A 13,989-nucleotide genomic window follows, 5' to 3' on the forward strand; every position below is an offset into this window, starting at 1 on the left:
ACTGTTTTTCTCTGAGAAAAACGTTTTCTTGGGGGGAAAAATAGACAGAATGAAAAAGGAGGATGAGAAGTTGATTCCATAAGTTTAAACCATAATTATATATGAATGGTGATCAACAGCTGTTTATTTTTTTATATGCTCAGAGGAAAGTGACAGAATGGAATGGAATGGAAAGGAATGAAGTTGGTTGGTTCAGTGAAGCAGAATCCGTGAAAACACCTACAGTAAAGGCACAGTGCAGAAACAGTATCAATAAGAAAGTGATTGGGGACAGATAGAAATAGAGAGAGAAGCAGGCAATTTATTTAATAGATGACCCAATTATTAAGTGGATGCCTGCTTCTGGATAGCATTTCACATTGTGGGAGAGGTTTTTGGAGTTCCATTTCCAATTCGAGGATAATATTCTAAAGTTGGATGAGTTTAAGATATTAGGAGTTGCACAAGCAGGAAGTTGTGTCTTGAATGGAAGAGGATACCAAGTTTTTTTTGGAGAATGAAGAGGCTATGGATGTGATCTATTTGTATCTGGAAAAGCTAAAGATATCAGCTCAAGAAGAGTAAATGTTGACTACAAATTTGAATATTATCCAAAGCAAGGAGGAGTGAAGTGATATCTTTCTTAAGAAAAATGCTGGCGATGTTTGAACTCACTATTTCATCCTCGGCAATAAGATCAGTGTTTAAGAAAGTGTTTATGAAAATTCTTAAGCTGGAATCCTTTGATGTGGATGGGCACAAGAACAGAAAAGGCCATACTGCATAATTACAATGGTTATTATAGCAGTACAAAAGGTAAAAAAAAATAATAGCTAAATAAGTAAATAAGAAATTAAAGATGCAAGAACATAATTTCTTAGTTTAATCCGTTATCCAAGTGTCAGCACATGGAATATCTTCATGACTGGGCTACTTGTATATAGAGGCTAATGACTTTACATCAATTGCCTTAGTATCCCATAATGCAAAGCACACCCTTTCAAATGTGTATAATGATGCACATTATTGGAAGGAAACCTCTTCTTCGTCCATCTTTAATTTATAATATAACCAAGTGAAAAAACTTTAAACAAGTAAATAACATATTATGTAAAAGAAAACAAATTTAAAAAACTGATCAGTGCCATATCTACATATAAATTATACTTATTTTTAAAAAGCTAAAAACATAACTTCATGCAATTTGTCTGAGTCTGACAAAATCTGCCTGGATGTGTATGGCTCAGCCAGATTCATAAAAATTGCACTTCTTTAATAAATTAAAGACTTAATTATGTATGTTGGTCAAGTAAATAATAGTTTAATATCCGACGTTTCACTGATTAATATCTGTCAGCATTTTCAAAGGATACACTGGTAAGCAATAGAAAGTAACAAAAACTAGGAAACTAACCAACAATTCTAAAAATTATATAAAGTTATCACTGTGCGTGATAACAATATGACACGTGATGCAATACACGTGTCGCAAGTACAATGTTTTATTTTTCGAGATATTTATTGTAATTTTCATGAAAGTTCATTTCTTTTTGGTTAAATGATCTGATTAGAGTTTTCCATATATCTGGTAGGATTAGGCCTTGATTCTTATTTAAGTTACCTGTTGAACAGGCGACTGTAGCAGCTTCTTTGAATGTTCTGGAATGGTAGTTCTCTTCTATGTAGGGCATATGACTCATATCCCATTCAATATTATGGTTAGTAGAGGCAAAGTGGGAAGAAAGGCCTGATATATCTTGTCTGTTATTCCTTACATAGCCTATGTGTTCTTTCTTTCTTGTTTCAAAACTTCTAGATGTCTGTCCGGTGTAATTGATACCGCATGAACAGGGTATGCTATAAACTCCCGAGTATTTGTAGAAAGGATGGCTATCTTTCGGTGATCTTATAAACTTTTGAATGGTCTCAATAGGTTTGAAGGTTACTCTGATATTATATGGTTTTAGAAGAACAGCTAATTTTTTGGATATGGTACTAACAAATGGAATTGTTATAGAGTTGATGTATTGGGTTTCATCTCGTTGTCTTTGCGGTATGTCATTAAAGAGAATCTTGTTGATGATTCTTTTAGGGTAGCCATTTAGGGATAGATCTCTGGATATTTTCATTAATTCTTCTTGTAAGTCGCCAGGGTCTGTGGTACACTGTATAGCTCTTTTTTGGGGCATATGGATAATGCTGAGTTTCTGGGATATGTGGGGAGACGAGTCAAAATGGAGGTAGCGTCCAGTGTTAGTAGGTTTTCTATATACTGACAGGTTGATGCAATTGTCAGTTTGTTTCTTAATAAGGACGTCTAGGAATGGAAGTTTATTATCTTTTTCTAGTTCCAATGTGAACTAGATAGTGTTGTGGAAGCCATTAATTTTGTTTAGATAATCTATTACTTCTTTTTTGTGATTCCAAATGATGAAGATGTCGTCAACATACCTAAACCATGTGGTTGGTTTAGGGGTAATTTGGGATAAAATTTGAGTTTCCAAATTTTCTAAGAACAGGTCGGCATAAGAAGGAGAGAGAGAGGGCTGGAATGGATGGAATGCAGACCTGGATGAATAATGTTCTTAACATTCATGTCGAGAGCTTGCACAACCTCTCTCACATATATACTAAATGTTAATAGCAATCTGTTGTGTGTAATATTGAACTACTTAAACTTAGGGTAAAAATCTAATCCACAAAGCATGTTTGGAAAGGGACTATTTTCAGGGCATAGTAAAGAGACAACTATTTGATTCAAAGTGACAGAACAGGTTCATTGGCTTTGACAAAAACTCTGAATGGGCATTGTGTGAAATGCACCAATAACTATTCATAGAACCTGATAATGGATAGGATCCAACCATTGCAGGACATTCTCCCTTGCAAAACCCATAGATATGGAACCCATTATCAAGCATTGATCGAACAACTGCATGATACAAGAAAATCAAGGAAAATCTATCCATTGTCTACAAAAGCCATACTGTGTGCTGGAGAGAATATAGTCACTTCTAAATATCAGAGAAGTTTAGCATTTGCCATTTTCTATCAATATCTTACGAAGATATTGGTAACTAGTGTTTAAGCTCCACCATAAACTTACTACCCTTATCCGTTCTACCAAAGATCAGCTCCCTCCTTGCTCGGTGCCTGGAGTATGTAGCGTACCCTGTTCCTGCAAGCTGGCTTACTTCGGACAGACAGGCAGATCAACAACCATCCATTTAGAAGAACACAAATCATACATCTGCAATCATGACTATGGTCAATCTGGCCTTGCAGACCATGTTTTGGATAAAACCCACAGGATAACCTGGAGAAAAACCACCATGCTCTTATCCGTTCTGCCAAAGATCAGCTCCCTCCTTGCTCGGTGATAATAAATTCAAAAAAGAAAGACTGTTTTTAGAATCTGTGGCAGCACTCAGAAATCAACCAAATTTAAATAAATATGGTTGCATAAAACTTCCCAAAATTTGGGAAACTTTAATTATCAGAGTTCCCACGTTACATCCTAGGCCACCTACAAAAGCTCATAGAGGGTGCACCACCTAGATAAAACTTTAGTCACCCATGTGTTTCACTTAGTGTTGTATTATATCTGAGTGAGTTGTTACAAAAGTTATTTGTAATCCCTGAGACGAAATGTTGGAAGAATTAAAATTAGTTTTAATCCTTTCTCAGTGCTGAAAATATTCCATTAAACCTTCAACATGATGTCCTCACAGCACTTTGGCCTCAGCAGACAAACACTGGGAATGTGGATGGTCTTTGGTGGAGCAGATAAGAGATGCCAATTTTTTTTATGTGGTCTGTAAGTGATTGTATTTACCTAGGTTTGTCAATTTTTCAGATGTGCCCCAGAATATATGGAATGGTGATAGATCTTGAGTAATCTCTGCTCTGAATGGGGTGGGGTAGGGTGGCAGTTGCAGTTATAGGGTTTTAATATTTTTGGGGGGTTGTAGCTATTGAATAAAAGTGTTGACAATATAGTCAAGTTCAGTAATTAGAGAACTAGTATCAGAACTAATTAATTTTGCCCTGTTATACAGGGATTTTATAATCCCATATTGTTGGGAGGAGAGATGGTGTCACTGCTTGTAAATATATCTACCTATATTCTACCTATAGCCCTGAAAAACTTTCCAAACCTCAACTAATTTAGGTGCATGAGACTGCCCCAAATTTGGGAAGCATTCATCCTAAGATTTTCAGCCTAACGGCCAAGACTACCCAATTTAGCCCACTAGGGGACATCGTTTAGGACTCCAGGCCCAACTTTGGTTGGTTTTGTTCAGCCTCATTTGCCCAATGTTAGTGCCTGCCTGCACATATTATTGTTTTTTGTGATCCCTAATGATGGCAATGTAACATTGCTGAAACATAAGAAAGTATTAAACCCTTTCCATAATGCATAGCATTATACATGTCCATAAGGATATGTGCTTTGCCTCATGGGATACTAAGGCAAGTGATGTAACGTCATTAGCCTCTATATATGAGTTGCACAGTCATGAAGTCACTTCATGTGCAAACTTTGTTTACACTTGAATTAAGGATTAAACCAAGAGTATAATTTCTTGGCAACTTTAATTTATAGTATTAATTAAAGTTTTTATAATTAATATTTTAGTATATGTTGTTATTTCCTGAAAAAAGAATAGTTATGAGTAACCAACGTATAAGCCAATCTACAAGTAATCAGGAAAACCATAGATTAGGTTTGAGGTTAGTGAGAGAACACCATTAATAGTGGGAAGAGTGAGTAAAATCAGAAATCTGGGGTTACACCAGCAATGAAAGAGAAATCTGAAGGGAGAAAACCAGCCATTACATGCATATGACTAGAGGGAAAATTAGTGATCTAATTACAAAGAGCAGAAGGCAGACTATAAAAATGTTAAGAACTCAATCTCAGAGCTGATTTAATACCCTGAAAATGTCAAAAAGTGACCACAAAAGTTTCCTCAATCCTTTGTATAGCTTGTGTTGAAAAGTAGATAGATAAGGTTACCTAGAAGATTTTCTGTGGAACAAGAATAGCAGAATTCATACAGGCAATCACTAATTACTTCACAATCTTCCAGGTAGGTACTGATGATTTGCACAACATTACTGGTAGTAAGGTAGATCTGCCATATCATTAAAATTCAGTAGGAATAAAGCATAGCATAATTATATGCCAGCTTAAAGTAAGCTGACAAAACAACTGTTGTTAGCCCTCTCAAGCTTTGTATTACAACTCTTCTTTCTCATATCAAAAATGCAGATTTCAAAAACAAGACAGCAAATCTTTACTTACTTCAAATATTCTGATCAGTGCAGGTATTGTTTCTCTCTTTCCAAGCATTCTGTTGACTGATAATCTGGAATTATTTAAAAAAGATTTTCCTATGGATATTTTAAAACTATTTGAAATGATTAACAATGCAGGATACTTCAAACATCATGATAAATTATACAAACAGTGAAGAGAATACTATAGCTATGAAGCTACAACTGTTCTATAGCTTTAAATACACATCCTTTCATCACTCATGTCCTGCACAAGAGCATCATTATACAGACAACCTTTTTTTGCAAGTTAGCATTCCTCTGAAACAGAATTACATGCACTTCTATAGAATACCAACTTTAATTCAGGATCCAGTTCACTGCAGAAATAGCACTGCAGATCTGAAGAAATGACTGACTGCTGATCTGTGGAATATATATAGATATATATAAATTACTAAAGAGATTTTACAGAAGAAATTTTTCAATAGATGTCTGAATGGGCAAAAAAATAAGGGAAATATAGTTAGATTTTTTTCAGTTAGGTTAGGAGATATGCATTTTTTGAAAATTAATTTAAGTAAAATATACAATTCCTTATTTTTTATATTACCACACAGAGGAATCGATCTCATGTGAGAGAAAGGTAATCTGCTGATATCCTTTCTGAAGAGTCTGGAGGCTATCTTTAGGGAATATGTCATGAGGAAAGGCTGTTCCAGGGGTAGACGGAATGAAAAAGAATGGGAGTAGCAGGTTCAGTGGATTAGCAATTCAACTTTAAATGGATACCGGACAGTTATTGCTCATGCTATTATAAGAAACATCAACAGAAGAGGTGTGAAAATTGACCATCAGTGAGAGAGCAATTGGAAAGAGAGTGTGAGAGAAGGTGATTAACTCTAGTCATAAAAAAAACAAAGCAGAGAAATATGATTTTGATCACTTTGAACAGCCTGAAGTCTTCAATTGGCTATTCAAGAAAGAAAAACTGACAGTTGCTTGCCTTCTTGTCTTCTGCTGTAGATTTTGAATGGAAGAATCCATATTGGTGGTCACTACTATGGCCCACTGGGATCATGAATAAACTCTGTGTGTGTGCTGATATAGTGTGGAAACAAATTTGCTTCTCATTAATTATTAAGAAAGTTTCTCTTAATTAGTAGCAAATAGTGAGGTGACTATTCAAGACTTCAGAAATGACAAGTATAGTTAACAATTTAATAAAAACACATGTTAATGCTCACAATACAAGCTACAAACAGTAACTAATAAATGGAAAAATTTAACATTTATAACACATACGCTGAGCAACTTAACCAGCATTAAGTTAGTATAACAAGCACATATCATCGATAGCTTACACTCAGTCAATTAATCAAACTTTTATGTGGTTCCCATCCATGAAAGGCTTCTATAAACCTATAGTATATTTGTATCATGGGTGGACTAAGGATTTTTTTTTCTACATTTGTTATCAGTTTTATATTATTATTATTAACATTTGACCTGCATGGAGTAAGAGACTCATCATGGGAGGTACACACTATTGCACACAATACTCATCCAACCATGCTTTAAACTAATTCAACGTGTCTACACCCACAACACACTCAGGCAATGCATTCCACTCACCAACCACTCTCCAAGCAAAGAACCTATCCTCACTCCTCTGCTCAGACTCTCCTTATACAGTTTCCAGCAATGGCCTCTTGTTCTACTCACCTTTCCCATTCTATGAAAAATCTCTTCCATGTTGACCCAATAACAACCCCTGACTAGCTTATATGTCTCAATCATATTCTCCCCCTCTTCCTCATATTCATGAGGCTCTGCAACTTACATTCTCTCAATCTGTCCTTGTACTCCACATTCCAAAGACCAGTGACTACATTTGTGAATCTTCCCAACATATCCTTGTGACTTTGAAATCCAGCAACCAAATCTGTGCACAATAATCCATATGAGGCCTGATCAGGGCCTTATACAATGGAACCATGACTTCTCTATTTCTGCATGTCAGGATCTTCTGCATCATTGCAATTATCTGATGTCTTCACAACTTGTGCAATGTGGCCCCTGAATTTCAGGTCCCTGTCCGTCATCACTCCTAGATCTCTCATCTCCTCTACTTCCATTAAAGTTCCCCCACCAAGTGTATACTTTGCATCCCTTCGTTGCTTAGCAAATATCAAAACTTTACGCTTTGCAACACTGAACTGACAGTTCCACTTACCTGCTCATTCATGCAATCTATTCGAGTCCTCTTGTAAGGCAATAACATCCACTTGACTCTGCATTGCTCTCCCCAGTTCTGCATCATCTGCAAACAGCTGCATATCACTAGTTAAAACAATTTCAGTATCATTAATATACAAATTGAACAACAGTGGATCCAAAACTGGCCCCTGTGGAACACTGACCTTTCTCTTTCAGGATACCACACCCCAATATACAACTTTCTGATATCTATCTGACAGCCAGTCACTGATCCAACTCAGAAATCTGTTATCCAATCCCATCTGTTTCAACTTATTTAAGAGCTTATCGTGTGGCAGTCTATCAAAAGTCTTTGCAAAATCTAAGTACACCACTGTATATCCATCTCCCCTGTCCAAGGTATTTGTCACCTTATTATAGTACATAAGTAAGTTAGTGAAACATGATTTCCCCTTAACAAACCTATGCTGATAACCACAGAGAATGCTGCTGTTATCAACCCATTTCTGTATCCTACTTCTCACCAATCTCTCCAGGACCTTCACCACAACTCCAGATATACAGATGGCCTATAATTTGAAGTTACAGCCTCATCACCACCTTTATGCAATGGAACAATTTTATCCTCCTTTGGAACCTGTGCTGTTGTAAGACTCTTATTAAACAGGCATGCCAATGCTACTGCCAATTCCCTGGAACATTCCCTTAAGATGAGTGATGATATGTCATCAAATCCTATTGCCTTATTGACATAAGGCAATAAGGGGTTATTTATTTCCTCAAACACCTCCTGCTCATTCACAATTAAGCCATTCCCATCCTGTGTCCTCTACACTTCATTTCCTCATGATCAGGATGAAGCACCCTTATAAATTGATCACTGAATACCTCAACAATGTCATCTGCAGCAGTTACTATATATTTTTTTGTATTTTTTCATTTATTTTATTACACAGTCCAGAAACCCTGCTCTAGAGACTAAACATGAAAACTTTTTTTAAGCCACTTCAGGCCCCCAATAAGCAGGGCAGTGGTCTCACACTAGACGATGAAATTCACCTCCCACCTAAAGGTAATCATAAACAACCATGTCATCCACATCAGGATTCAAACCTGCAGCCTGTTGGCTGGAGAGCAGATATGTAACCACTCAGCCAACCAGCCTGCAAAGTTATGAAGCTCAAAATTTAAACACAATTCAGAACACACTTTACAGCTAGATATAGGTCACAACATTAAGTTTTCAACCTAGAGTCTTCAACTTGAGTCTTTGTTAACTCAGGGTTAATTATAACAAGGGAGTTTTCAATAAAGCATGCTGAATCAATCAACGTAACTATTAATTATACTTATACATTTTTTGCAGCATCAGGTTTATTTATTTATTCGTATGGCATGAATATCAAAACATGCAGTACAATACACTTTAATAACATATAAAATTAAAAGTCAAAAGTCATTTTAAAAACCAATAAAATTAAAAGGTTACATCCATATTGATCAGATTGTTCATAGCTTTGGGTGTAGCACTTAAAAAGTCCAATTTGTCTCCTGAATATGCCCTGAGATAACACTGAGTCACAATATGGTTCACAGTTTGTCTCTGAGCTCCACAATCACAATGCAGGGATGGTCGTTTACCCCATTTAAAAAGCATGTCTGCACATACACCATGACCAGTTCGTATTCTATTAAGCTGAGTCCAGGATTTTCGTGGGAGGTGTGAGCAAGCATCAAAACTTTCTTGTAATTCATTGAGAGAAAATTTTGTGATGTCATCTGTATGGCTCCCACTGTTCTTGCCACTTTTGCTTGAAGTCAAAGTTAGAATGTAGTAGTAGTTGGGCTAATTGTAGTGGTGGATGTCTTGATCTCAATCATCGTACACTTAAGTCTGGGAGATCTAAATGTATTGGTAGGGCTGTGTTCTCTGAGATTTTCTTATACTCCTGTAAGAGAGCCTTAGTCCTGCGCAGATTCGGTGGAACAATGTTACTAAGAGCTGGAAGCCAGTGTGTGGGCGTTGATTTAATTGTGCCAAAAATCAGTCTCATTGTATTATTTAGTTGGCTATCAACAAGTTTAACATATGTGCTATTTAGCTACACTGGTGAGCAATATTTGGCAACAGAGAAAACTAGACCAAAAGCAGTAATCCACAGATTATCGGCTGTTGCTCCCCATGTCATGCCTATTAGTTTTTGTATTATGTTGTTACGGGTTCTTAACTTAGTAGAAACGTTTGTTAGGTGTTGCTTGTAAGAGAGCGTGGGGTCCAGGGTAACGCCCAAGTACTTTGGAAACTTATTGTGTAGTAGTAAACATCCTTCAAAGAATATATGCAAAGTGACATATGCCATGTGATTATTAAGGTGAAAGCTTGATACTTCTGTTTTGTCTGGATTGAGCTGGAGCCTCCATTTTTTATAATACTCACCTATAGTTTTCAGATCTTTTGTAAGTACGTCTTCAGCCTGACTCATGTTTTTGTGTCAAATGGCAATTACAGTGTCATCAGCATAGCAGAACTTGCGTGAGATGGTAGCAGGCAAGTCATATGTGTATAGGTTATAAAGTAAGGGTGCCAATACTGACCCTTGTGGAAGACCATTATTAAGTTTTTGTTGTCAGGACATTTTATTTCCTAATATAACTTGAAAGAAACGTTCAGTGAGCATGAAGGAAATTAAGTGTGCAGTCCGTTTACATGGGACAATGCTAAGAAATTTGTATATAAGACCTTCACACCATACTGTATCATAGGCTGCTGTTAGGTCCAAGAAGACAGCTGATGTTTTTTCTTGCTTCTGAAATCCAGCTTCTATGTATGATGTTAAAGTGAGCACTTGATCACAGCAACCATGTTTTTCTCTAAAACCAGCTTGCTCAATCGGGACATGCTGCATAATTGGTATGGACAATCTGTTGTACAGAAGGCGCTATAATATTTTATAGGTGCAACTCAATCAAGCAATAGGTCTATAATTTTTGCCTCCTGGGGTGGTTTTCCAGGTTTAAGAATAGCAACTATTTTTGACTTCTTAAACTGGCTAGGTAGTTGGCCAGTCAATAATATATCAGAAAAGAATTCACAGAGCCATTTTATAGCATTTGGCCCACTATTAATCAGAAATTCAGGATGGACACCGTCGAAGCCTGGGGCCTTGCCTGCTTTGATATCTTTTATGATGGCTTTTACTTCATCTATAGTGAAGATTGAGGCATATTGTGAGAAAGCAGGGGCATTTATTTTTAAAGCTCTAAGTTCTTTCTTAACTTTCTTGGTATGTTCACGGTCCCTAGGTGCCCTTGATATATTAACGATTTGATTAGCTATTTTCTCAGGGAAGATGATTGTGCTTTTTCTTTTAGGTAGATTAGTTGTGGATAGTTGTTGGAGAAGATTCCAAGCTTTTCTACTTGATTGTTTGAAGTCAAGGTTTTCAACCGTATCAATCCATTTTGTTTTTCAAGATGAGTTCAGGCTATGTAATAATTCATCTGCTATTTCAGGATCTTCACTTTTCAGGCACTCTCTGTTGAGATGTTCACTCTCTTCATTCCATCTGGGGACATAATCTTTTCTGTAACCTCTAGGGATATATTTTTTCGCAGTTGATATGATTGCTCCAACAAATCTCTTGTGTTGCACTCTGCAACTCTAGCAGGTATCCACTGAACGCATTTATCCAATTCATTCGCAAAATTTCTCCAATTTGCTTTTTTAAAATTCCAACGCAGTCGTGGAAAGGATCTTGCTATAGGTAGTGTCATACCAATTTCCAGTAACACCGGTCGATGTTGACTGTGTGGGAAGTTAGAAAGTACATATCGTTTTGCTGGTAATGTTTGCCCTTCTGTGTTTATTGAAACAAAACATAAGTCTGGATTAGACTCTGTTTGCCATGCTGATGATCTAAAGGTGTTTCTATCTTTGGCATCAAATACAAGGTGTATATTATTTATTTCTGCTCATTGAACGAGGGTAGTCCTGCAGTTGTTGTTATCACCGTACTTCCATTCTTAATGATGGCTATTAAAATCACCAATCCATACTGTTGGATGTTGATAAGTAGGTATCACATCTATAGACCATGATGTTAAAGGAGGTTTATAGACACTGACTATTGTTATGTTGTGAATTTTCACACTCACAAGATGGGTATCGTTATCACATCTTGTCAGGACAGAAGCATTTTCTATATCATCCTTGATATATGTTGCAATGCCATAATTCCGGTGGTATGTATCACCAATCAGAGTGTAACCAGTTATTTTTCCTCTTCTATTAAGGTCGTCTTTGTTTTCAGCATGTGTTTCTTGAAGAAACACAACGTCAATGTCATTTTCTTGTAGTATTTTGCAGAGATAGTCACATTTTGCTCTGTTAATTCCCTCAATATTCAGTTGACACATCTTAAGGCTAAATCCCAGTTTTTTGTCAGCATCATCAATAAAATTAGAAAAATCAGTATTGTTTGACTGCATGCCTTAGCCAGGAGAACAAAGTGTTAGACTGACTGCCAAATCGCTCTAGCTCAATTAGCGTTACCCAGGGTGCACCACGAGGAGGCGAGCTAGATTACACCCCCGACATATGGTGACAGACCTGTGTTTGGAGAGCTCCAAAAGCTAAGTTATTTAGTTTAGAAAAAAATATGTTAGTTAAAAATTATGTTAGAATTAGAATGTACTAGAGTGATTAGAATGTATTGTGGTGCTAATTAGATTTAAGTTAAAAGTTTTATTTAAATATAATTAATATAGTCTTTCTGCCTGGTAAGTTGTATAGCATAGCACACAGCACAGAGGCGAAGCAGAACAATACCATCCAAGGCATCATTGTTTAAGGAATTCAACCAAAGGGGCTTCGAACAGTGCAATGTCTGTGCATTACCAAAGGCAAATGGACTTTGGTTTGAAAGTCCTTGATTACATTGATGGGCCTGTGGTTTCAGTCCGTATTTCTCCATGACTGCAGGTCGTAAAGAGTTCAGCTATTCCTGTCTTGGGCCTTTCTTCTCCATTTTCTTCCAACTTTCTTAATCATTGAGTCTTCCCACCTCAAGGCTAGTCTTCCAGGTTTCCTTTTGGTATCTCTCAGATACCAGTTTGTAACTCTGACTGTCCATCTGTTGTCTCTCATTCTGGCGAAATATCGTGCCCATCTTCTTTTGCTGTTGTAGATTGTTTTTATTATATCTATGAGTCCAGACTTCTTCCTGATTTCTGTGTGTCTTACGTGGTCTATTTTGTTTATATTACATATTATTCTTTCTATTGCACGTTGAGTTGTTATTAAGCTTTGTTCTTCTTTTAAAGTTGTGGTCCATATTTCACTGCCATAAGTTAATGCTGGTAAGATGTGACTATTGAAAAGATGGGCTCTTATGTCTATATCTATGTTTTGGTTGGTAATTGTTGATTTTATTTTGTTGAAGGCTATCCAAGCAGCTCTTTTTCTCCTTTCTATTTCATTTGATATATCATTATTCATTTTTATGGACTCGCCGAGGTAGATGTATTCTGCAACTTTTTCGATGGTGTGAGATTCTAGAGCGATTGTATGATCTTTACATTATTTGTTTTTCATCCATCTTGTTTTGTCAGAGGCCCCCCCCCCCCCCCAAGTGGTGGAAAAGTGTGCTGAAAATGACATGAAAGCAAGGGTCAACAACATGAGTAGAAGACTAAGGGAAGTATGCAGTGCAATATTTCAAGTATAGTTGCAGATGATCTGCTTAGTCATTCATATAAGAGTTGGAGATAGCTTTATCCTTAGGTGATGTTGCAATAAAATCTGGGTGAGAGAGAAATGGAGGCAGGAGCAATGATGAGAAGATACTGCACAGAATAGCCTTTACTAGAGAGCATGACTTATCACTTAAGCAAGAAGAGTTTTCTACATTTAGCTCTTTCAAGATCAGACTTAGCTTTGTTCTTCACTGTTTTACAACTGTTGCTGACTTTACTGTAGGCTACAAATGAAACTGGAATTTATCTCAAGTCACTTATGTCTCCCCCTCCCCTCCCCTTTGAAATGCCAACAAACACTTCCTGATTACTAATGCCAAAAGCATCAAGAACATAGGTGAGGAATTTTGGCAGTGTTTAACATGATTAAGTCAAACATTACATTATAGGCATTAGTGAAACTTGATGATGACAGAAGTGAAACCAAAAAGAGATGTTCAGCAAGAAGGTAGGATGAGGAGAGCAGTGCAAATGAAGCTATGTGAGATAAAAACTAACAGGACAAATTAAAAAGGTTGCTGCCGGAGGATGCAAAGGGAGACGAAGAAAGCATATGCTGATAAATTTACTAATGAGCCAAGACAAAAATCATTCGGCATAGATTTGAAGGAAGAAAGACAGACAAAGTGTTATATATCGTTTATTCTTCTGATTTAATCGTATGTTCCTTATATACCTTCTCTCTCTCTCTCTATCACTCTTTACTTTTGCAGTCGTAATATGTTTTTACCTACACTCTGGTTCTGTCTCCTTTTT

At 36.7% G+C, this 13,989-nt stretch overlaps 1 protein-coding gene across 2 annotated transcripts in view; it reads right to left on the bottom strand.

Moving 5' to 3' along the window:
* The window catches only part of SH3PX1 (sorting nexin 33-like protein SH3PX1), a 434,063-nt gene that overhangs the window by 361,074 nt on the left and 59,000 nt on the right, over positions 1-13,989 (bottom strand). The window contains exon 4 of one of the 2 annotated variants that reach the window (XM_090401213.1): positions 5,288-5,351. The exons of the other annotated variant lie outside the window; for it this stretch is intronic. Coding sequence (XP_090257339.1) covers positions 5,288-5,351 — 64 coding nt within the window. The remainder of the gene's footprint in view (positions 1-5,287; positions 5,352-13,989) is intronic. 2 annotated transcript variants of the gene reach the window in all.

The sequence above is a fragment of the Typopeltis vanoorti genome, chromosome 12 (genome assembly GCF_054136105.1).
Source record: "Typopeltis vanoorti isolate ZY-2024b chromosome 12, IOZ_Tvanoo_1.0, whole genome shotgun sequence".
Classification (NCBI taxonomy): Eukaryota; Metazoa; Arthropoda; class Arachnida; order Uropygi; family Thelyphonidae; genus Typopeltis; species Typopeltis vanoorti.